General features: G+C 31.6%; 1 protein-coding gene and 1 non-coding gene across 2 annotated transcripts; both read left to right on the forward strand.

Moving 5' to 3' along the window:
* Positions 1-349: 349 nt before the first annotated feature.
* Positions 350-456, forward strand: LOC127124658 (small nucleolar RNA R71). The gene has a single exon (XR_007804122.1). It is a non-coding gene; the product is annotated as a small nucleolar RNA R71 (small nucleolar RNA).
* A 21,586-nt stretch (positions 457-22,042) lies between these two features.
* LOC127119954 (thioredoxin reductase NTRB) lies at positions 22,043-25,813 on the forward strand. The gene is made up of 2 exons (XM_051050332.1): positions 22,043-23,339; positions 25,543-25,813. The coding sequence occupies exons 1-2, from the start codon at positions 22,304-22,306 to the stop codon at positions 25,611-25,613; spliced, it is 1,107 nt and encodes a 368-aa protein (XP_050906289.1). The 5' UTR covers positions 22,043-22,303; the 3' UTR covers positions 25,614-25,813.
* Positions 25,814-26,420: the final 607 nt, after the last annotated feature.

The following is a 26,420-nucleotide window of genomic DNA, read 5'->3' on the forward strand; positions in this document are numbered from 1 at the left end:
ATATCTCACAGTGGAGTTTGGCGGGGGCAACAAAAGTAATAGGGGTTGGAGTAGTAGGTGTGGAAGGTGTGACACTTAGACTTTCTATCTTTTGGTAAAGAGAATCCACCTTATCTTTCAGGTGATCAAATGCATTAACCTTATGAATATCACCTATTTTAGGAGTAGACTTAGCGGCGACTTGTCGCATACTTCCCCATGAGTGATGGTTTTTTGCCATCTCTTCTATTAAATTATAGGCTACATATTGAGGATTATCCATTAGGGCTCCTTCAGAAGCTGCATATAAGGTCATCCTTGTGGATTAAAGAAGACCATTATAAAAGGTATTGATAATCATCCGCTTCTCAAGCCTATTGAAAGGGCATAATCTTAACAAATCTTTATAACACTCTCACGCGTCAAATAAGGACTCTCTTTCTTCTTGCCTAAAGTTTTTGATCTCATTCCTAACTTGGGATGTTTTACTTGGCGAAAAGTAATGCGCTAGAAAGGCCTCTTTCAACTAGATCCATAAAGTAATAGAATTAGAGGGAAAAGATTGGAGCCAAACCCGTGCACAGTATCCTAAAAAAAACGGAAATAGACGAATGCGGATGACATTTTGGTCAACACCTTTTGCCTTAATGGTACCACAATTGTCAACAAAAATAGAAATTTAAACATTAGGATTTTCCAAAGGTAAACCATCAAATTGGTTTTGTTGCATCATACAGTTCAAAATTATTGGCCGCAATCTGCGGGTTCACAATACTACAATGCGGTTCCTCTTCGGTGGGAATATCATAATCCTTAAGGGGCTTAGTATCAATCGGATACGTGTAGCTTGTAACCTAAGATTTTGGCGTCGCTCGAGTAAGAAACGCTCAACTTCGTCAACAGGCTCAACTAATCTATCAATAGAATAAGTTCTACGCATACAATAGCAGTGAGAACCACGACAAACAAACACAATAAAATAAACAGAAAAGTAAGCTCTAGTTTATATGATTATCAAATAGAAATTCAATATTAAATGCAATTGGTCTTCGACAACAATGCCAAAAACTTGATGCAACCGCAAGTGCACGGTTGTCGTGAAGTAATAAATTAGATATCGAACTACAAAGACCAATGGTTTAAGTACCAAATTATTTTCCTATCAGTGTATATCTAGAGAAATCAAAAAGAGAGATTTTGGTAAACAACTTGTCATAAAAAGCAATTAAGTAAAAACGGCTTAACGGAAAAATCACTTAAGTATCAAATGGGACAAATAGGACTCGGGTTCCAGTTCATGTTTCTAACACAATTATATGATCCTTGTTATACATATTACAAGTACTTTGCATAAATGATAGAAAATAGATAAACTTGGGCCCTACCTACTTTCACTAGCGCATTGCCTCAATTATCAATGAATAATTTGTCGACTTTCACATCGTCCGAATTATTATTCAATGAGTCATTACTTTTGCCTAGCTATATGTTTTCTCAAATTCGTCTGTCGGCTTTCACATTGTCCAAATTAGTTTGCAATACTTGAGAACCACTTAGTTTCGTAACAAAGTTGGAATGCATACACTCAGATTATAAAATAGTTTAATTAAAATTATCGTAATCATTAGTTATAGATCATACGATAGATCATGAAACAATCCTCATAACCTATAGACCCTAGGAAACTACTCACTCATGATGAGGGAAACACAATCACAGAGGTATTCATCATCAAACTCATATCAATCAAACAAAACAGATGAACAATATAAAGAGAATGAATAGAAAACCTGAATTATGAGATAACCTTGTTCCACAAATTTCTCCTTTGGAGACTTGAGTTACAAAGAGAATTAGAAAAATATAAACTTGGAAAAAGATACAAAAGTTGGGAACCCTACACTCATAACAGACTATGAGTTTTATAAGAAAATAATAAAAGTGAAAAATATCCTTAGTTCAATGCAAAATATTCAGATTTGATTCATATCCAATCATGCCTAAGAGCCACAATCAAAAGAGGATCAATCTAATTATGGAAGCAAACAAAATCTTTGATCTTTCTCCGGCCTCCCTGATACGGCTCGTAGCAGTTGTTGTAGGTGGTCGTAGCAGGTCCTTGTTTCTTATACCAAAAGGGATTCAAATGAGGGGCTAGGACATCATGTTGCTACAACCCGTAACAACTACTATGGGTGGCTCTAGCAGCCCCCTGGTTTTTGTATGGGAGAAAATTCCAAGGTGTCATTTTGCTCCGTTTTGTTTGCCCTTGATCTCTCTTTGTCTTCGATGCTCATTAGACCTTGAAATTCCCAAGAAAACACAAACCAAAGCGTAAAACATGATAATTGAAAGGAAATCAAACAAAATGCAATAAAATGCTAAAGGAAAATAAGTAGAAAGAACGATGTAAAGACCATTTATCAACATGCAATATTCTCAATGTCTAAGAATTTATGCGCCTAATGAGTGGTAAAACTCTTGTTGAGAAGACTCATCTAACATAAAAATATTCACGAATATATAACTAGTATTAGCTGATATACAACTGTCAATATAAAGCTACTATTCAAATTATATCATTCAAAATTATTTCATTAGTATTATAAATCATAGCTTAATATTCGGCCACCATTAGCTTGCATAATCTACGCTGTTGTGGTTAAATCACCCTTAATATCATCATATGAGAGTTGTATATATGTATGTGTCGATAAACTATACATTTTACTTTGGTATCAATTAATAGTCTTTTAAAAAAATTATTTTTTCAATCGATTATACTAAGAAATTAATTTTGTCTCTTGATAACATATTACTTATCTACTTTAAAAAAATGTTGAATACGATATTTTGTATTTTGTATGTTAGAGTTATTTAACTAAAATTCATAAAAATGTTATACATCACAGCTTAATCTTCGGTCACCATTGGCTTGCACAATTTACACTACTACAAAATATATATATTTTAACGAACTATTACCTCGCCCAAATTATCCACAGTGGTAGAATATATTCAATTAAATGTGTTTCTTTTATATCCATTTTAAGTCATTTTTTATCAGAGTTGGAATTCTAGCACTAGTAGTTTTGACTTTTTATTTATTTTTAACTTACTTTTCATCACAGTTGGAATTCCAACCATGATAAAAAGGGGCGTATGATCATGGGTTTGAATCTCAACACCAGCAATTTTCTTTTCAATTTACTTTTAAGCCACTATTCACCACGGTTGAAATTCCAACCATGGTAAAAAGTGGTGTTTTCCTATTTTTTATTATTTTTAAATTAAAAATAAATTACATTTCGAAGATATATAATACTCCATGTTCATTAACTTTTACCCTAGACGAACTTAGACAAACTTTCTCTTCTACCTCCAAACTCCATCTTTCATTTACGAAACCAAACTCAAAAACATCATTTTTATTTCATAAATGAAACTAGAAAAATATCATTTCTTTCATTAACAAGTTTCAGAACTCCATCATCTCTTCTCCAACTTGAAAGAGGCGAGGAAAACATCAATTCAAGTTAGTAATGTTAGTCGTTGCTGTTGTGTCAAATAAAGTGTTTAATGTTTTTTTTTTAGATCTAACGTTTAATAATTTTATTGATTTTGTTTTTCTTGTTATTGTTTTTCTCTTGTTGTTGTATTATTGTTGTTGTTGAGATTTAATAGTTAATGATTGTGTTGATTTTGTTTTGTTGTTATTGTTGAAATTTAATGTTTAATGATTCTATTAATTTTGTTTTGTTGTTGTTGTTCTTATTCTTGTTCTTGTTTTTGTTCTTGTTATTTTTCTTGTTCTTGTACTTGTTGTTGTTATTATTATTATTGTTCTTGTTCTTGTTCTTGTTCTTGTTCTTGTTCTTGTTCTTGTTGTGTTAGAAATATTTGATTATGATAAAAGTTTTCAATGTAGTCAGTCAAAGCATGTGGCCAAAATAAAAAAATAGGCTAACTGACTTTTCACCACGGTTGGAACTCCCAACCGTGGTTAAAAGTGGTACATATCACCACGGTTGAAATTTCTAATTGTGGTGAAATATAGCACTCTGTCTAATTTTTCACAACGGACCTTAGTTTATGGTGGGAAGTAGCGCACTTACTTCCACCCCTTACCTTATAACTGTTGGTCAACCGTGATGGTGTCCCTTTTCTAACCGTGGTGAAAGAGCCTTTACGTTGTAGTGCTAGAAATGCATTTATCGTTAAATTAGAAATTTTATCATTGTATCAATTGAGAGCTCTCAAAAATCATTTATGTTTTCAATCGATTACATTAAGGAATGAGTTTTGTCTGTTGGCGACAGGTTCCTTATCCACTCTAAAAAGTCTTAAGTACAATGTTATGCATGCTAGATCTATTTAAGTGAAATTAATAAAATTGTAAGATAAATACAAATAATAAAAGGATACAATAACAAAAATTAATTGATTGGTTTTGTGTGTTAAAAAATTTTACATGTCAAGTATTTATAACCAATCACTACTCATATTGACCAAAGTAACATGACTTATAGAATATAGTCTTGCTCGACTATTTAAGCGAGTAATGCACCAGTTTTATCATTCAACTTGATTCTCCAATTTTTTTACATTTCCCGTTTTTTGTTATCCATGTCTATGTTGGGTTAAATATGGGAGTACAATGGTCTAGAAGGGGTTGAGTAGACATTTTCTTAAAAAAGTATTTCATAAGGTTTTTCAACATCAGTTTTAAAATTGCGCGGAAGTGGAAGTTCTTGAAAAGATGTGATAGACTAATTGCACAATTTACTCAATGGACAAAAAATACAATAAAAAATAGATGAATGAACTTACTAAAGAACAACGTGTCAATTAATCAAATTCAATTCACATTAAAAAAATTGTATTTATAACGAGAAGTTTGTGTTGGGGTTGGTTGAAAATATACATGTTGAGGAAGTCTCACATCAGTTTGTTTTGTAAAGGAAGAAGGGGTTCAATGTTATATAAATGATTCAAGTTTTTCATTATAAAACGCACAAGTCAAAATCATTTTAACAATTTAAGCTTGTATATGACGTTTCTTGTTCTCTTATACTCTTGTGTTAGAGTGTTGTGAGATGTAGTTAAATATTTGCTTTGGGAGTCTGGGTGTACTGGGGGTACGAAGTGGTTGTGGGTAAATTATATACTAGAACAATTTTCACATAGTGTTATTCTCTAGTTGTCATTTGACAACGATCGTAGTTTTTTTCTCCAACTTTGGAGTTTCCATATTATGTCCTTGTGTTGTGATTGTGTTCTTTTATTTCCTTTATGGCGGTTTTTCCCAATGATTTGAATAAAATTTTATTAATCGAATTAATAATCTAATATTACAAGTTTGTACATATAGAATCAGCAGAAATAATTGTTTAGCAAACAAGATATAACACAGACCTATGTTTAAACATTAAAACACTATGGACAATAAAACTAATAAAATACAATTCTAGAAAGCAATAAAGCCCTAAGAACATGCAAACTATACAAAAAAAATTAAAAGAGAGGGATAGAGAGAATTGCACACTAATATTTATACCAGTTCGATGCATCATCTTCACTTGCGTCTAGTCCAGTCTCCAATGGCGAACAATTGAAAATTCATTAGTCTTCCACTAATTTGAAATTCACACGTGTCTTTGGATACAACATATAATAACAGACAAAATGAAAACATATATCAAGTGTTAAGCAACTTAGATCTAAATTTTAATTCTCCTTCTGTTGTAGACAACTCCATAGGTTGTAATTACTCAAGATCTTCACTCCACCTTGAATTAGTTCACCCTGACAGAATCAAAGCACTCCAAGATTCTGTCTACATTGATCTTCACTTTATCCTACTTCAATTCCCTTTTCCGAGTCTTAGAACTGACGAAGGAACTAGACACTCCAAAATTTATTTTGCATCAAACTTCACTCAATCCTTTAAAAAAAACCTTTAGAAAAGAACCTCTTCTTTTTCATCACTAACCAAACACAAAATTGAATCTTCAGTATAAATGAAAATCATCACAAGACATTAAAACACTAATGAACCTCATCTCACTATATCTTTGCATTATGTCTTAGAGTTGAAATCAAAACACACATAATGGGTTTTGGGCTAAAGGTAAAAGGTTATGATTTTCAAAAAGAATCTCACACACACTTGTTCAAACACTCATGAATTTAACACAAGAATTTTTTTTTCTTCAAGTTTAATTTGAGAGAGAAAATTGTGTTATGGAAAATTGTGAAAAACTCTTTTCAAGCTATGCACAAAGTATTGCAAGTTGTGAGTTAGAGAGAGAGAATTTAATTTATATATGTGTTATATAAATGCACTATAAATAAATAAAAATGGTTATTTGATTTGTTTCAAGAGCAAGGAAAAAAATTGAGTCAAGCAAATATGTGACTTGAATCAAAATAAGAAAACTCATATTTTGTGACATTGATTCGTGTCATGACTTACTGGTGACTAGCCCATGATTTGAGTTAACCCTTCTTCTGACTTGAATCAAAATCAGGCATGATTTGACCCAAGAGGATTTGTGACTCGAGTCAAGGTTCTAGAAGCAAAGTCCATTTTTCACACCATTCTCATGATTTGAGTCATCCATTTATCTGACTCGAGTCAATGTTCCAGAATCAAAATTTTAAGAAAAAAATGTTCATGACTTAAGTTAAGATTTGTATAGCTTGAATCATGAATTTCACGAGTGTCTTAATTCAAGTTGAAAACATTCTAAATTGAATCATTTTGCATTCTATTTTGGTCAAGTGCTAGTTTTATGCAGGCAAAATACATTTTAATGAAAATCACTCAATTCTAAGAGATGTGAAATGACCAAGAAATGAGGATATTCAATTACTAAAACAAAAAATAAACTGACAAGCATCAAAACCCTTAAATCTCAGGGATACCCTAGGAGCCACGATTTTAGTGTGCCTAGCACCCTCACAACTTGGATTTTCACTCTTATCTTTCTTGAGTTAGCGATGTTATGAATACTTAGCACATGTAAATTACTAAATTATCAAGTTCTACTAAGTTTTGAATGATTCTAAAGTTTTCGCGGCCTTTATAGGACTAAATAGACTTCATAAAAATTATATGTTTTTCGAGATAACACCGTCTGATACTAAGTCATATGTTTTTTTATTTTGGCTAAAAGTTATTAATTTTCAGGCGTAAGTAGTATGATATTATCTACCAATAGAATTCATAAAAACTTGATATCATTCCTCATATCTTATGAGGTATAGAACACCATTTATTTTTAACATCAATGAGATCAAACCCTTCATTGTGTCTTAAACAACTTCTAATAGCATAAAGACTTACTAATAGGAACATACATTGTAATTGTTATCAATCATTGACAATGCATCAAACTCAAGAGCACAAACTACCATACTTTGCATGTTCAAATGAAATCCACTTTGATAGGATACGATCTTATAAGTTTCATTGATGGAAAAAGTCCATGTATTTCCTAAGATCTTATTGATTATGTGTTAGCTTGTGATTTTTTACTCAAGCTGCATTGAGATCCACTAAGTTTAGTTTTGAAGAATCTCAAGAATAGATCCACAAGATTAGAACTACTCTCTCTTTAAAACATGTTCAATCTCGGAAAGGTTTGCAGTAATTTGGCATATTCAGTAGGAATAAGGTGTGAGATAAATACACATGCTAAACACAAGATACAGTTTCTCAAAAATGTTTTTCCACTGCACACTAGCCCACCTCCAAATCCAAATGATCATATTATGTGTATTGGGTGGATTTCAAAAATGCGGCACTTTGTTCAAGTTTATTTGAAATCGGAATGCCCTATACCACTAATATCACCAGAGAAGATAACTCATTCAACAAGAAAAGTCGAGACTTAGCCGAATCATTTTTTGGAAAGGATGCAAGAGTTCACCAAGTTGAGCGAGATTGGAAGAGAATCAAACATACAAAAGCCAAAGGTGATACCACCCATAGATATAAATTTAGCTAGTGGAACATGTTTCGATTCATTTTTGTTTTTATTCAACAATGTATTTATGTGGTTAGACATATTTTGTATGTAATCTTATACTAATATTGATGTGATTTCAATACATGATTAAGTTTCTAGAAAATTTCTCCATTTTAATACTGATTATGTTTCTGTTTGTTTTTAAATTGTATTTTATGCTGAGTGGTTCCAAAAATACATCTCTAAAATAACAAAATATGATTGTACCGAAAATGCATCTCCGGGACATCCCTAGGTACAAGATGGAACTTCTAAGTAGGCATGGCAACGAGGCGGGTCGGGGACGGTTTTTACCTCCCCTAAACCCAAACCCGAATCCCAAAACAATCATCGTTTCCCGCCCCAAACCCAAACGGGGATGGAGAATTAAAACCCAAACCCGTCCCAAATGGGTTCGGGTATCCCCGCCCCGCCACCATCCATTTAGTAAAATCAATTTTTTAATATAAATATTTACTTTTAAAAAAATTAAACTATATTATAAATAGTAAAATAAAACAATCTAAAAAAATTCCGTACATACATTTAAATATATTAAATAATTAATACAAATCAAAATATTAAAACATTGGCCACTTATTTAATATTCTAAATCATCAAAAATAAATAATAGTGTACATAATAAAATAAACGGGGAGGGTTCGGGGTCGGGTTTGGGGTGGGTACTAGTGTCCCCATTACCCGACCCATCGCCATTCTTTATAATCGGCGAAAACCCAAACCCAGTCAAAGCGGGTTTTCCCGTCAACTTCGGGGCGGGTTCGGGTGGGTACCCGCGGATACGGGTTATGTTGCCATGCCTACTTATAAGGTCCATATTGGCCTAGAACTTGTATGAGTATGGGGATCTCATCTCATGATTTTTTTACCAAATCACATTACACAAGAATGAACATCAAGTGGCATATCGCATATGTCTACTTCAATCGGGCGAATCACTCAATTGAATTTGAGTTCAATGAGTATACTCTATTGCATATTTGAACTACATACTTTAGAATCTCTTTCCATACTCCGTATATCGAAAAATTGAGTTCACCCTCGATTGACAACAACAGGAAGATTGAGTTCAACAACTTTGAGCTGAAGACGTGGTCAGGTTTAAGGGTTATGTGGAATACTTTTCTCCGTTACGAAATAAAAGTTCTGATTGAGTTGTATGCGACGATTGCGAGATCGATCGAAGATATTATGAAGATGTTGGAACGTCCACCTAGATGTTGAAATATAATGTTTGATTTATGTTAACGATTACCTATGTAATGTTTCATTTTTTGTGTTAGCAGTGTTAATTTTATTTTTTATTCTGCACCATTTTGGTTCTGTGATTGTTTCTAGTTCAGTATTAGCCGGAAATACATCTCTATAAAGTTTACGAAGATGCATTTTTAGAGTAAATTTAGTCACATAATTGGGGTGTCTCAAAATTAGAATGATTTGATGTATTTAGAGTGCGTCTAAAGATACATCTTTGAAATCAATAAGTATTTTAGATTTTTTACGAGGGTGTGGTAGCAATATATAGAGTGCTCTTAAGCAACCCCTTTAAAATTCAAACAAGATAAAAAAAACAATTTTTTTAACATATGCATATTGCATCATCCCCAAACAAAATTGAAATGTAACAGAAAAATCTAATAAATGGGCAATTCATCATATTTTTAAATTGTAATAGAATTTCCTAATATATGGGATTTGTCAATTTTTTATTTACTAATAGCAAAAACCGTTATATCAACTATCTATTCATTAAAATAAATTACCACCAAACTTTCTAATATATCTTTTTTTTTTAAATGTACTATCAAAAGAGCATATTTATAAATAACAAATGCTAAAAAAAATGAAACTACCTCATTTTGCCACCTCATTCGTTTCTCACTTTTTACTTCTAACTTTCTCATTATTCATTTTCTTCTCTTAATTCAAATTTAAAATTTCCCCCACATTTCTTTTTCTCACAATTTCTCACTTTCATTTTAATTTTTTCTCTCTTCATTTTCTTTTTCCTATTTTATTTTTTAAGTATAAATAACAAAATTTGAAAATCTTTTTAATTTAATGAAAAAGAATACAGAAAAATGTTGAATTTTTAAAACATAAATTTCATCTAAAATAAAAACATAATCATTTTATAATTATTATATATAAAAAATATTCATAATTTATATGATTATTGTCTGTTTTATAATTAATAACTCATTTGAAATTGACATGTGTATATAAATACATTTTATATTGTATCAAATTAGATATCACTCAATAACAATGCACACAACTAACTTTCCATTTTATGAGCCACTATCATGATAATATCTATTTTATTTTAATCAACAATTGTCTTTATTTGAGATATTTTTTTTCAAATGTGGTTATTTAATACAATTGAGCTTATATGAATATTGTTCTCAAGCACTACAAAGGTATCAATGTTGGACGATCATAATTCAGAGTGTGTGACACGAGCCTTAAGCAATAGAGAATGGATGAGAGTGGAAAATTACATTAACTCATTCTGAATATCTTTGGGTACGGGATGCTTGACCCAGTTGCTCATCGTATTCACCTCTATTCATAGACTTTAGCACAATTTGAATGACATGATTATCAAGTCTTCTTCTATAACAAGTAACACTACACCAATAAGATCAGCACGCAGGATCTCCGGTCAGCAACTTGTTAATTTTGATTCGAGTTGCACAGTATGAGCCTTAAGAAATAAAGAATGGATGAGAATGGAGAATTCCATTAACTCATTTTGGATATCCTTGGGTATGGGACGCTTGACCCAGTTGCTCAAGGTATTCCCCTTTATTCATAGACTTTAGTGCAATTTGAATCACACAATTGACAAGTCTTCTTCTTCAGGAAAGTATCATTCAAACACTTTGTGAAGACATGACTTCTCAAATGTTTTGATGACGACAAACTTCTCTACAAGTCTAAGATTGATTAACAAAAAGGATTGATCAAGATTCAAGCTCATGAAGGAAGTTTTCAACTAAATGATCAAGTCTCGATGAAACTCATGAAGATTCGTATTTCAAATGAATAACTATAACACTTGACCTCTAAATGATTATACAAGTGTTCAAAACATGTCTCATTCATGCCATAATCATTGGAAGTAATTTTATGCATCAAAGAAATCATAACACTTCATTTTTTAAGCTATTTTTCAAATCTGGGATGAAGTAATCGATTATCCATTTTAAGGTAATCGATTACTCTGTGAAAAATTCAAATATTTTTGCACGTTGGAGGCAAGTAACCGATTACCCATGTTAAGGTAATCGATTACCACTGAACCAGAGGCAAAAATCAGTGCATCTCTTCATGGAAACTTTTCTATTTTCTTTACCATGAACCATGGCATCCTTTGGGTAATTGCATCCATTTGAGGAGGTGTTTAGACAACATATATACATAATTTTTTTTTCAGATTTCAAATCCACCTCCTTGCAAAAATTTCAAATCAATTACTCATATTCTTTCAAACAATTTTTTAAGTGTTCTTCCAAATTTTCTTAAGAGTGAAACCTTGCATAAACCTTCTTTTTAAGCATCATAGTTTCATTCCATACAAAGAACACTTGTATAATTATTGTGAGAATTAAGTGTTACAAAGGAGAAGATCAATTGATAAATTGATATATTTCAAATTTTTAACTATTTCATCTTCTACAAAAATTCAGAAATGTATCTCTTGATTACAACTTATTTTTAGGATTGTTAAGAATAAGTTTGTAAGGTTTTATCCTTGCTATCCGGTGTGTGGATGCAAGAGGTCCTTTTGTGAGAATTTGAGTCTCGATTGGACTTTAAACATTGTAAATCCAAGAGGATTGTTCTTGGTGTGTTAGAATTAGATAGAAATGCCTTAAGGTGTCTTGTCTAGAAATCTAACATTATAGTGAATTCTCTTTCGTGTTGAAAGGGGAGTGGAGTACTCTCGATCTGTGAGGGGAACCACTATACATCATGGTGTTCTTTACTTTCCGCACTTTACCGTTTTTCATCACATAGGCATCTTGTTGCACCTCGAAAAATGAGAACACGACTTAAGCGAAGCGCAATCGCACGCTCGCATGATGGACTAAACAGAGTCGCCACTGAACTTTATTTATTCCTTAAAAGGAAAGGGAAAATATCGATAAAACCCAAGAAAGAACGACAATGATTACGATCGTCGCAACCAATATCAGGGTTCGGGAGTCGGTTACGCAAAGGGAAAGTATTAGCACCCCTCACGTCTGTTGTATTCAATGGAAACCGCTTAGTTAGTTTCGTTTTGAATGTTAGCTTATGTTAGTCTTCTCAAGTTATTATGAGGGAAAGAATAATAGGATCAAAAGAAAAGAGAAGATGTTTTTGGATTTTTGCAATAAAGAGGACTAAACCTAAGTTTTTTATTAATGGGCCTGACAAGATTTCGCGATCCCGCTCCTACGTATCTCAATAGAGAACTCAAGGCTTACGTAGTTCTGGGTAGAAAATGTTTATTTGTTGGTCGATTTTAGCGAAAGCTATATTGTATTAATCGATGAAAAAATATTGTTTTATCCAAAACAGATGAGGAGAGGACATATACCATACATCGAATGGATTTACGAATCAACATTCGGAAAAACGTCACTTATCTCAACTCAACAATTATGGGTGAAACATTGTTTCACATCATCTTAAGACAATATGTCTTTTGTTTATGAAAAGGTTTTTCAGATTAATTGCACGGCGGTGAGAAAAGAGTTTGATGTGTTGGATGTATTTTATAGGTGAATGACGAATATTTGATGAGAACGAGACATGAGCCTTGGGATCTATCACTCGGGGTTCCACCGGAATGCTAGATTCCAATGGTCCTTTTTCATTCGAATTAGTTGAGAAATTTGTTTGATGGACAACGAACGCTTGATAAGAATCAATTGCTCAAAGGGTTACATCAGAATGCGAGATCCCAACGGCCCTTATTTGTCCAAGTTAACTAATGTGTTTTAAAAAGAATGAACAGTTAATCCAAAATGTGTGGTTCAAGACCGATCATTCAAGGGTTCCTACCGGAATGCTAGATTCCAATAGTCCACTTCTTTTGAGTTATTTGAAAAAGGGATTTTAATATTTTAACTTAAATAATAAAGAGTTTGAATCGGGATAAAAAAATAAATTAATCAGATTAAAAGATATAACTTGGGGATGACCAAAGTTTAAGAAATTAGTGATAAATATTTTATTCTATTAATTACTCGACATCATTACTAAATATTTATTTAATTATTTATTCGTAATATTCTAACAATAATAAATAAAACTTCAAAGAAAATGATATTATTTGAAAATAATAATTCTATAGTTATTCAAATATTTAGAGAAAACAGCAAGAAATTAAGTTGGAGAAAAATACAATTATATTTTTTTTATGTCTGGTAAAATAAAGTGAGAAAATAAGACCAACTTAATAGTAGACATATGCATATTATTAAAAAGGTCTGATAATTAAATATTTTTTTTATTCTCTTAAAAAAATCCAACTAAAATAATAACAAAAGAGAATAAATTAAACATAACTCTTTATTTTTCTAACATAATCTAATGATAATAATAAATATATTTAAATTAACTCTTTTTATATTTTTATAACATAATTTAAAATAATGATGAAAATAACTAAATTAACTATTTTTTTAATATTTCTTATAACAATCTAAAAATAATGATGAAAATGACTAAATGAATCTTTTTAATAATTTTTATAACATGATCTAAAACTAATGATAAAAATAACTAAATTAAATTTTTTAATGATTTTTATAATATAATCTAAATTAAAATTAAAATAAAATAAAAGGTAAACTTATTTTTTTTGAATTTTTATGACATGATCTAGAATTAAATTAAATAAATGATAACCTCATTTTTTTTTAATATTGCCATGACATGATCTAGAATTAAAAGAAAATAAATGGTAAGCTCTTTTTTTTTTTGAAATATTTTATGACATGATCTAAAATTAAAAGTAAATAAATGGCAAACTTAATTTTGATGAATTTTTATGGCATGATTTAAAATTGAAAGTAAATAAATGGCAAACTTAATTTTTTGGAATATTTCATGACATGATCTAAAATTAAAGAAAATAAATGCTAAACTTATCTTTTGGAATTTTTTGACATGACTTAAAAGAAAATAAATGGTAAGCACATTTTTAATGATTTTTTATGATATAATCTAAAATTTAAAAAAAATGATAAACTTATTTTTTATGATTTTTTATGACATCTAAAATTAAAAGAAAATAAATGTTAAACTTAATTTTTTTATTTATGACATAGTCTAATAATAAAAGAAAATACATGATTTAGTTTTTATTTTTATGACATAATCTAATAATAATAATAATGAAAATAACTAAAATAGTTTTTTTTTAATTATTTTTTATAACATAATCTAAAATACAAGAAAATAAATAAATTAACTTAAAAAAAATAATTTATAACATAATCTAGAATATAAGAAAATAAATAAATTAACCCTTTTTTAAATTTCTTATACCATAATCTAGAATACAAGAAAAATAACAAAATTTACTTTTTAAATTTTTTATAACATAATCTAAAACACCAGAAAATAAATGGAAAACCCTTATGCATTTATTTATTTTTATTTTAAAAGAAATAACAAAAGAGATATATAAAAAAAGTTCAAGTTTCTACTAATATTCATCTCATTTTAGTGTTTAAAGAAAAAGAAACTCAACATTATAGTTTTAATGAAAAGTTGATTCTATTTTTATTTATTTTCTATATTTGTTATCCCTTTTTTATTATTTTTTTAAAAAAAAATACTAGGATTAAACTAAAAATAAAATAAATAGAAATAATAAGGTGACTTAAATGTTTTAAGAAATAAAAGAAAAGAATTAACGGTTAACCCAAAATGCATTGCTCATTCGAGGGTTCCACCGGAATGCTAGATTCCAATGGCTCTCTTCTTTTGAGTTATTAAAAAACGTTTTAATATATTAACTTAAATAATAAGACAATTTAAATTGGGGCACAGAATAATTTAGTCGGATACTTAAAAAAAGAAACTTGGTGCTGGACCAAGATTTCTTATTTTACTTATTTTAATATAATTAATTATTTAATTTTGCAACAAGTAAATAAATAAATAGCAAAACAAATAATTTAAAATAATTAAAAGTAATGATGAAAGACTACGTAGAAAATATTCATATTAATCGATTTAATAATAGTGATCAATCATTTAATTAATAAAGACCGAAATAACAATAAAAAAATAATTAAGAAATTATTAGTATAAAATAAAAGGGTACAAAAGGAAAAAAGAAAAAAAATCATTTTTAATTCATATTATTATCATTTTATAACCTTTATTAGATAATATATAAGAAAATTATTAATGTCTAAAAAAAATATAAAAAATGAGCTTGGGTGTTTATTGACAGTAAGGGTGGTGAAGGAAATCAAACTGGCTGATTTCGACCCAGCCCAACCCAGAATTTAAGAATTCTAAAAGACCAAAAATAAAAGAATGAATAAATCCTAATTTTCCTCTTGGAACCGTCGCCCCTATCCTTTCTAGGTCACATCCTGAACAACTCACATTAAAATCTGTCCAAACTAATAAATAGGTACAGGAAAAGAGAAAAGAAACGTTGGGTAAAGTGGAAAGGTCAAATATACAGTAGCTTTTAATTAAAACATATTAAAGTAAAATGGAAACAAATCATCATTTTTTAAACTCATGTATTCCTCCTAATATCCAAGAACAAACCGATTACATAAGAGAACCAAATCAACAACTCCCTAAACAAACCGACATCCTTGTTTAAAACACGATTCAAATGCTCAATCTCTACAACAAACATCGCACGCGAGGAAATAGGGGAATGAACACAAACAGAGCTAAATTTCTAACAGTTATTGAAATCATCTCAGACCATCCAAGCATCAATGAAGCAAAAATGCAGAATACGAAGAAAAAAAAATGAAAGAAAACAAAAGCTCATAAAGGGATACTAACAAATGAGAAGTCGGTCTTGAAACAGCTTCAGGTTTGCTCTTAACTTTAGTCTAACTCTGCCTTCTATATGTTGTGAGTTATGGTCCGGGATTTTTGCAGTGAAGAAGAAAATATATGACGACTCGATTCAAAGAGTTTCTCTACTAATGTGTTTTTCTGATGTGAGTGTTTGTTTGAAATTTTTATGGCTGTTTTTTTTAATTCGAATTCCCCCTCTTGCTGTTAGAACTTCCCCTTTTTATATTCATCCAAGTTATGCCATTAGGGTTTGTTTTATGATAAAAGGGTAATGGAGTTAGCCTAACTTTTTTTTGAGATTCAGAGTTGTTTCATCATACTTATGTAAATTCTGTTATACTGATGTTTTAGGAAACCTGCATCCTGCTTTCTTATTTAGACTTTTTGGCTTTGTGTTATCTTCCTCAAAACTGTGCTAACTAGCTGCAGCAATGTGTATGTGATAGAAATATCAGAAATCAGAAGTGGAAAAGGAGAGATGTCTAACACATGAAGCCAAACAGAAACAAACAAAAAGCAAGCCTAAGGGACCATCCACACATGGAAATTCTTACTTTTGTATTTGTTTTTTGTTGTAAAATATATACAAAAATAATTAACCTAAACTTTAGTATAAAACATAGTGTTTATTTCTTTTAAAATGTGACCATGTATTTCGACTTACTTAACTCAAATTGGTAGAAAAAAAACAATATTATCATGATTATTATATTTTTAATTCTTGACTCAATTCAAATTTAAAAATAAATTACTATTATTATTATTATTATTATTATTATTATTATTATTATTTCCGATCAACATAAAAGCTTTCCTGCTAGAACTTAATAAACAAAAATAAAACGAAGACAAGATCAATTAGAACTTTAGCTTATTTTGAAATGGAACACAAGGACATAGCCCTAATTAATCAAAGCTAAAACCTTACATAATAATCAAAAAACAAAATCTCTAATCATTCATGTTAGAAGCACTCAATATAATTCATCAACTAAAACCTTATGAAAGTTCATGAAAAAAAAAACCCTTAAATAATCAATCTGACTAAGGTTAGGTGAAATTCGTCACCAATTTCTATTATGGACATGTAACGAATGCATGAACTGACCAGAACAGATAAATTAAAACAAAGTGGTTATTAATCCTGACTTATGTATGGGAAATGAAATCGTTATGACTAGATAAAATGTCCATAAGGAATCAGTTCAGATAATGAGAAGCAGATGAATGATTCACTTGAATGAATGTCAATGGATGAATGCAAATGAATTAATTGGGCAAAATTTGGGGTATGACACATCTCAAGAAAGTAAAAATCAATAAACCGTAAAAAATCCGGAAAATCGTCTAAGTGCCTCATTCACCCCCCTCTAAGGCACTCCTTAAACTTACACACTTCAATAATGGAACACTGTTTCCATTAGCAACTTGTGGTTGTACACCCTCTTTCAATCAATTCTTTTCCTTGAGAGTCATGGACTCTGGCATCTATTTATATTTACCTTGAAAGGTGGTAAACCTTGGTAATTCAATTCTTCGCCTTGAGAGGTGTTAAACCTTGGCAATCCAATTCAGTTCTTTGCCCTGAGAGTCATGGACTCTAGAGTCTGTTTCTATTTACCTTGAAAGGTAGTAAAACTTGGTAATTCAACTTCATCCATGAGAGTTATGGACTCTGGCATCTGTTTCTCTTCGCCCAATAAGGTGATAAACCTTAGCATTTCAATTTAGTCCTTTGCCATGAGAGTCATGGACTCTAGCATTTGTTTCTCTTGGCCCTGTAAGGTGATAAACCTTGGCAGTCCAATTCAGTTCACAACCTTGTAAGGTGATAAACCTTGGCAGTTCGGTTCCTTGACATCATTGGTTTTAAACTCTGGTAGTGATACTTTGCCTAGAAGCTTATAAACCTTGACACTCCTTTTTCAACCTAGAAGGGTAGTGTACCCTGGAAAATCAATCTCGTACCCTTTTGTTTCAGTCGTAGTAGACTGAACTACGATTACTCTGATTTTCTCATTGCATGATGAGAATACGTAAGCACGAGGGTTCGAATCCTCCGCGAGCATACTTATTTATTCCTTTTGCCTTAGGTCATTCCCTTCATTCATCTCCATGGAACATTAATCACAGCCTACATTCGATACTACCTTCATTCACTCCATGTGATATACCTTATCTTTGAGCCAAATACAATATTTATTTATGCTCCATTTTTGTCAGCTTGTGAACCAAGAGTTGTTTGACTTGTACCCAAACACTTAATTCCTTCTTTTTCGATTATTCCAATACAGTGACACCATGCCGTAGGCCCCCCACTTGTTGTTTCATACCAGTTTTACTCTTGGATTCATATTTCACCTCTTTTTGGAGTTTAAATCACACAATCCTTTGGTTCAGACCATACTTGTTATCACAAATTCTTTTCATCTCCCACCACTAGTTCTATGAACTACGGAGCTCTGAATTCCTCATTGCACTATGAGGATACATAGGCATGAGGGCGCCAATCCTCACTGAGCACTTTATCTATTTCTTTCCTTTTTCCTTCATTCTTTTGCGAGTAATCTTTAGATATAACACCTATTCGAGCAAGAACAATCAAAACGGTTCCCATGGAGTACCATGGATATTAGAGGTGTTAATACCTTCCCCTTGTATAACCGACTTCCTTACCCAACATATCTCTTTCCCTCGGGTTTTATCGATGTTTTCCCTTTCCTTCGGGAACAAATAAAGTTCGATGGCGACTCTGTTGTATGTTCGAGCGTGCGATGCGTTTGGGTATATTTCTGCTAGCTTCACACAGGTTCATCATCAGATTCTCCTTTGGATATGTTTTCTTCTTCTCATTTCCTCTCCTTCTTTGACCAACAGTTAGCATTAAAGTGACCAAACTTCTTAAAACAATAACATTGAACCTTTTTCTTGTTAAACTTCTTCTTACCCTTCTGATGTTTCTTCTCATCAGAGTTGGAGGTTTCTGACTTCTAATAACCATCATGTCTCTTCTTGGCTTCTGACCAAGACTGCTTCTGATTCTTCTTACTAGAAGACGCTTTCAGAGCTTGCTCTACCCCTGTTTCAGAAGTTCTCTCAATTAGACGCAACTCTTGTGCCTCTGGAGTGATTTGCAGCTCTTCAATTCTCATTGTGCTCAGATCCTTAGAATATTCAATCGCTACAACAATGTAATCAAACTGAGGAGTAATAGATCTCAATACCTTCTCAATGATTACTTGTCTAGAAAGAGTACCTCCACAAGATTTCATGTTATTTGTGATCAGAATCACTCTGAAGATGTAATCTGGTACCTTCTCATTGTTCTTCATGTTGAGATTCTCACACTGCTTACGTAAAGACTGAAGCTTCACATTCTTCACTGATGCATCACTGTTGTAGCACCGTACCAGTGTGTCTCACACAACCTTCGTCGTCGTCAAATTAGCGATCTTGTCAAACACATTCACATCCACAAACTGATGGATGTAAAACAAAGCTTTATGATCTTTCTTCCTTAACTCTATATACGCGTTTCTGTGTGCCTCAGTTGCATCTGCTGCAACCACTGCATAATCGTCATTGAAGAGTTCAAGAACATCTTGAGCGCCTAACAACACACGCATCTGAATCGTCCACCGATTCCAATTATTTCCACCAAATATCGAAAGCTTTGTGTTCAAACTACCATTTCCATTGTTCATCTTCGATCTTGTAAAGGAATTCACTAAGATATCACCAAACACTCGTGTTTCTCAATCCCACATAATAAAAAAAATGTGATTCTATTCCGATTCCGATCGTGAATTCAATAAACAAAATCAATAACACATGCCTCATGTTCACCCAGTGTTTTCCGTGGATCCGAACCAGAACTCTAAATATCAATTGTTGGTGTACAAGAAAGAAGAAGATGAGGATGTTGAAGATGGAAGAGAGAAAAGAGTGAAACTGAATCGTAACTAACTTTCAAAGAGAAATTGATTGCAATGAAAATTCTATTACTCCTGCCTAACTGAACATAGACTCAGTATTTATACACACACTAAAACTTACCTATCAAATTAAATGCATCTCAAATTAAACTTAAATGACACTTAAATAAAATGTTAAATGAAAATTGGATTATACTCTAATAAAGTTAATGTAAAATTATTTTACAATGTTGATCAATCAGACGACATGTTCCATCAAATCACACTTAAATTTAAAAAATACTTTAATAATTTAATAGTTTATATATTTTCATTAAACAATAATGTAATATTACCATTTTATATTGTCACGGTAATATATTGAATTTTGTTAAATATTTTTAATTTTCAACCAAAAATGAAGATCAAATATAACATATACCGTACCGTTTATACGCTTTAGAAATAAAAAAGTTAAATTATTTTACAACTTTTACATTTTAAGTGATTACCAAAAAATTTGTCAAAAACCATCAATCTCAGGTACAAACCAAGCCTACATGAATTCAGTTCATACATACACAGCCACATCAAGTTCTTTATATGCACATGCATGGTGTTGGTGTTGCTACCCAGAACGGATACCAAAAAATTTGTCAATATCCACAGATTGTGCAACGAATTAAATTGACAAAATTCTATATCAGTATTTAAAAAATCCATTAAAAAAACCTAAAACTACAACATTAAAAAAAAAAAAAAGTTGAGTTTGCTGAATACCGACTTAAAAAAAATAAAAACAATAGATATAATGTCTGGACGTAGTGATTGGTTTAAAATAGATTATCCATGTTTCTTAGGCGGTGCGATTTAGATGTTTCATAGTAAAAATTATATTTTTTTATTAAAATTATAAAAATACTATTAAATAATAAATTTGATATAATATATAATATATTAAAAATTAGAGAAAAATGAATATATACTTTACATTTACATTATCAACTAATGAAAAACATGTATTCAATATATATATATATATATATTTTTAAAATAACAAATGATTTTGCAAGTTTAAACTTTTGGATCGAATGAATGTATGTGTAATATTGATTTACGTTCACAATAAGTTATTTTTAAAGTTTTAAAATTAATATTACAATAAAAAGATGGTTGATTGAATTAAATAAAATAATAAAAATAAATAGATAAAACTAAATTAGTATTAAAAAGAAAAGGATTAATTACTATGCATTGTCGGTGTAAAAAATTTTACAATGTCGATTCATCACCGTCATTCGTCTGCATTATTTTATAAATTTTTAAATTAAAATCAAATTTGTTTCAATATCCAACAATCATGATTAATTGACGGTGTAAAATCATTTTACACCGTCAATATACTTCAATTAAATCCTAAAAAAAAACAAGTATCATCAAATAATAATTAACACAACATATCATATTAATAAATTATAATAAATAAATATAAAAATATATACATACGATTGTTTTGGATCTGTTTTGAAAAATTAATCTAAAATCTAATTCGAATAGAATGGTTATCATGACATTCAAATACATTCAACGATATTTTTTCTTTTTTATGATTTTTGATTTTTTAAATTAGTTTATAATTTTTATTTGGATCGATTTGAATCTGAACAATTAAATATTATTTTAAATTTTTATTTTACCCTAAAAGAATGAGAGCAGAACTCCTATATTGGATGTATCAGATTATACCATTTTCTTTATTTTTGATCACATTTTATCCATAATATTCAGGCTGGAATCAATTATGTCATTTTCAATATCATCTTTGATCACATTTTGTTTTACTTTGGCATAGGCTGAACACAAAACGTATTCATATGTATGTTAATATTGTCTTATTCTATCTTATTCTTAACTTTGCACACAAGAACAATTAAAATTGCAACAACTTAGATAAAAAGACAAAAAACAAGGAACAATTTAGGAATAACCAATAGTAACAAGCAAACTACATATTGTCATGCTGGACGGTGTTCCCTCAAAAAAACCAAGGACCGCACCTCTTCCATATCCAACCCGAATCTCACATTTTTGAATCGTGGTGTGAATTTTGAAACGCGGACGCTCTTTCATTCAATACAAATTTAAATTAGAAATTATTTATATAATTAGAAAATATTTATTTGCATTTGATCATTAAATGAACTACTACTACTTTAGAAAATATTCATTGCATTTTACAAAATAAAATAAAATAAAAATAAATAAATTACCTTGAAAATAAGGTATAATTAATAGGAAGAAGAATAGAGGAGGGAAATGAAATTTAGATTTTGCGATTACAACCATTGGAGCAATCTCTATAACAAAGCGCGAAACCTAATTTCCACTCAACGCTCTTCTTCCGCCACTTTCGCCGCCATGACTGACCTCAACATCCTCAAAACCAAGCTCTGCATCATCGGAAGTGGCCCCTCCGCCCACACTGCCGCAGTATACGCGGCCCGTGCGGAGCTCAAACCAGTCCTCTTCGAGGGATGGATGGCCAACGACATCGCTCCTGGTGGTCAACTCACCACCACCACCGACGTAGAGAATTTCCCTGGATTCCCTGAAGGTATCCTTGGTGGCGAACTTATGGACCGGTGCCGCCAGCAATCTGTTCGCTTCGGGACTGAGATCTTCACCGAGACAGTTTCCAAGGTCGATTTCTCAACTCGTCCTTTTAGGGTTTTTACTGACACAAGAACTGTTGAGGCTGATTCGGTTATCGTCGCTACCGGAGCTGTTGCCAAACGGTTACCGTTTACTGGTTCGGGAGAGGGTCCGGACGGTTTCTGGAACCGAGGGATCTCAGCTTGTGCCGTATGTGACGGCGCGGCTCCGATCTTTAGAAACAAGCCGTTGGCGGTGATTGGTGGCGGAGACTCGGCCATGGAGGAAGCAACGTTCCTAACAAAATACGGTTCTGAAGTTTATATAATCCATCGTAGGGATACGTTTAGGGCTTCGAAGATTATGCAGAGCAAGGTAGCGAACAATAGCAAAATTAAGGTGATATGGAACTCGTCGGTGGTTGAGGCGTATGGGGAAGGAGAGACCAAGAGATTGCTTGGGGGTTTGAAGGTGAAGAATGTGGTGACAGAAGAGGTTTCTGATTTGAAGGTTTCTGGATTGTTCTTTGCAATTGGTCATGAACCTGCGACCAAGTTCTTGGATGGTCAACTAGAACTTGATTATGATGGATACGTTGTGACAAAGCCAGGGACCACAGAGACTAGCGTTGAGGGAGTTTTTGCTGCTGGGGATGTTCAGGACAAGAAGTATAGACAAGCTATTACTGCTGCTGGAACTGGTAATTCTATTGCATTCTACCATTATTCTTGCATTATTATAGATTCATTATTCTTTTTTGAGGTGCTTATTTGTGTGATTCCTGGTTTATAAATAGCAAGGCTTTCTCAGTTGTTGTGATTTTGTTTGTGTTTGACTTAAGTGTTATATCTGTGCAATACTTATTGTTGATTACTTGATTATCATATAAGAGAACTGGTGATTATCTCATTGCCTGTTACTCCACTGATTGTTAAACCTAGCTTGCATAAGTCATATTAAATGAGATTGGGAGTATTCAAGAGAGATTGATGTGCCCACCTTCATTTCACAATCTGATGTGATGAACACGTTTTTAAATAATTATGGGTTCATCTATGGTGGAATATTTATTACTCCATCTGTTTCAAAATGATAGTCATTTAAGGTTTTTGCACACAGATTAAAAAATGCAATAATATTGTCATAAGGTATTGCACTTTTACTAAATTAACCCTATAAATGTGTTGGAAGTAGTGTACAAAGTAATAATTAAAGGACAAAATTGAAAAAATAACAATCTTTTCTACATTAAAAAGTGAGAATGACATTCATTTTAAAACAAGTTTTATTAGCTAAAATGACAGTCATTTGGAAATGGAGGGAGTAGTGTATATGACTGGCATTGAAATGAAATGGTCTCAATGCTTTGTTTTCTCCATAGTCGTTATTTATTTTCATTTGGGGATGGTCTGGTGGAAAATGATTAATGTTAAAAAGTTTGTATTTACATAATTTTTCGCCTGGAGATTTCGCAGTTGAAATACTTTAGGTGTTAGAGATAGTTGTAGTTCACTAATCTTTACCCCATTCATTGTCACCATGTCATAATTTTTCTTATAATCTAGCATACTTAGGTTCTTTCAAAGTTAACCTATTCGTTGATTGCCCAACTCTTTACTGTTCCTGATCGAGGAGTTTGTTAGTCCTTGAATTAGATAAGGTTTTGAGTTCTAACATTTGCAGCTCTAAAATAGCATTTATTGTATATTTAGCTGCAAACCTGATTGATTACTTCCAATTATGAAATCAAGACTTCAACCCATTGTCAGACACGAGCGGTGTATGTAAGATCGCGATCGTGTAGGATAGTGCAATCTTACGTTTCAAAACCACTCTTTTGCACGGCAATGTGAGAAGCAGTGAGATCGCAGCTAAATTTCCCTCAATTTGGGTTGGGTTTTTTGTGACCAAAAACCCTAATGTCTTCAGTTTAAATTGATCCAGTCCGGGTTTTGGTAAAACCCAGGTTTAAATGGTATGAAGAATCAAAATTGAAATGTTTTCTTCCTCACCAAGTTCTCTGTTGAGTTCAGAGGCAAAACATTTTTTTTTCTCTCACAGCCTCTCACACATTCCTCTGCCTCTCAAAACCTCTTCCCTCCGCTCCTCAGTTTTTTGTGGGGTGGTTCCTCTGTTTCTTGTGAGTTGTGTGTGGTTCTCTCATTATTGTGTTAGTAGATTCATTATTGTTGGGAACCAATTTTAATACTTTTGAGTTATCTATGAAATTATTAATTTATGGTTACTAAACTTTTGAGTTAATTCAATTGTATGATGTGACTCCCTAAAGGAATCTAACAGCCCTGCATAAATCTAATCTATCCATGAAGGTGAACAATACTATATTGAGTCTGAATCCATATCTTCCTGCATAAATGAAGTCACAAACCAGAGTACATGTGCAAACCCATCTTGCAAATTTGCTATCACCTCAACAATGTGAGGAGGTTAATGAAACCTACTTTGATGTGGTGAAACCTAGCTCTGTCATGATGAATATTAGACTAATGAAGGAATCCCATTCCCATCCATCACCCTTCAATGTATTAAACCTTTTGATTTGTCAAATTTTCCATTTGTTTTGAATTTGTGTTGCTCTTTGTATGAGTTGTAAATCTATCTTGTCATACATGAATTTGTCTATGAATTTTGAATTAATTGTAGTGTCTGATCTGCAAATCCATCTTTGTTTCATTTATTAGTTGCATACATAACATTTAACTGTGTACTTGGAAATTTCAAGCTGATTTATTGTATACTTTAGTTTTTGAAATGAAAAAATGAGAATATATATAGTTAGAGGACAAATTGTATGCATTAGGAATTACCACATTGTTGAGTTAGATTATGTTTCAGAAGAGTTTTTATCCTTTAATGATATGGAGGTCTTATTTTTGGTGCAGGTTGCATGGCAGCTTTGGATGCAGAACATTTCCTGCAAGACATTGGTTCGCAACAGAATAAAAGTGATTGACTAGCTAAGGGATGTCCAGAAGTCGGAAGATGCTTAATTAGAAGCAATGTTTGATTTCTACTAATAAGATTGAAAACAGCTTGTTATGTATTCAGCTCGGATCTTCATTTGTTCGTTGTTATTCAAAATTTAATTTAATCACGGTGTTAAACTTGCATTTTTTGTCACATTGAATTAATCATGGAGTTAAACTTGCATTATTTGTAGAGTCTCACAGACATACGTTTAATTGTTACTACCAAAGTTTGATCTATTGGGCCACTGGAATGAGTCGAATGCTAGATGATGCAAATATATTTGCTAAACTCTAAGGAGGTCCAGCGATAATATCTTAAGAAATTTGTTTGCTCATGCTCGGCATCTTCCCCTCTTCCCACTTCATAATACTGTAGTAGTTTCTGTCGATGCCATTTCGGGTGTGCATGTCAAACCAAATTATACGAACCAATCTACTTTACGGACCTGGCTTGATAAACCAAACCAGTTTTTATAAAAACTAGTTTTGAGAATGCCAAGTGGTTTCAATCTGGTTTAGATAAAAACAGTTTACATGTGGATTGGCTACAAAATCTGTTTTCTTGTGTGTATTGAATTGATTTTAACATTGGTTTTTTTTAATTAGCATTATTTTTTTTATTTAATTGGTTTTAAAAATGGATTTTAATTGGGCTGTTTAAGAAAATTAGAGGATTATTTGAAAAAAAATAGGGGATTTTGGAGATGCATCATGTGAAAAATAATAAAATTTTAGATTTTGGAGATGTATCTCTGGACGCCTACCAAACATACACATCATAGACCGATTCT

Source organism: Lathyrus oleraceus, chromosome 2 (assembly GCF_024323335.1).
Source record: "Lathyrus oleraceus cultivar Zhongwan6 chromosome 2, CAAS_Psat_ZW6_1.0, whole genome shotgun sequence".
NCBI classification, from domain to species: domain Eukaryota; kingdom Viridiplantae; phylum Streptophyta; class Magnoliopsida; order Fabales; family Fabaceae; genus Lathyrus; species Lathyrus oleraceus.

Coding starts and splice junctions, on each gene's coding strand:
- LOC127119954 (XM_051050332.1), top strand. CDS start 22,304: ATGAAATTTAGATTTTGCGATTACAACCATTGGAGCAATCTCTATAAC. Junction 23,340..25,542: donor TATTACTGCTGCTGGAACTG/GTAATTCTATTG, acceptor TTTTTGGTGCAG/GTTGCATGGCAGCTTTGGAT.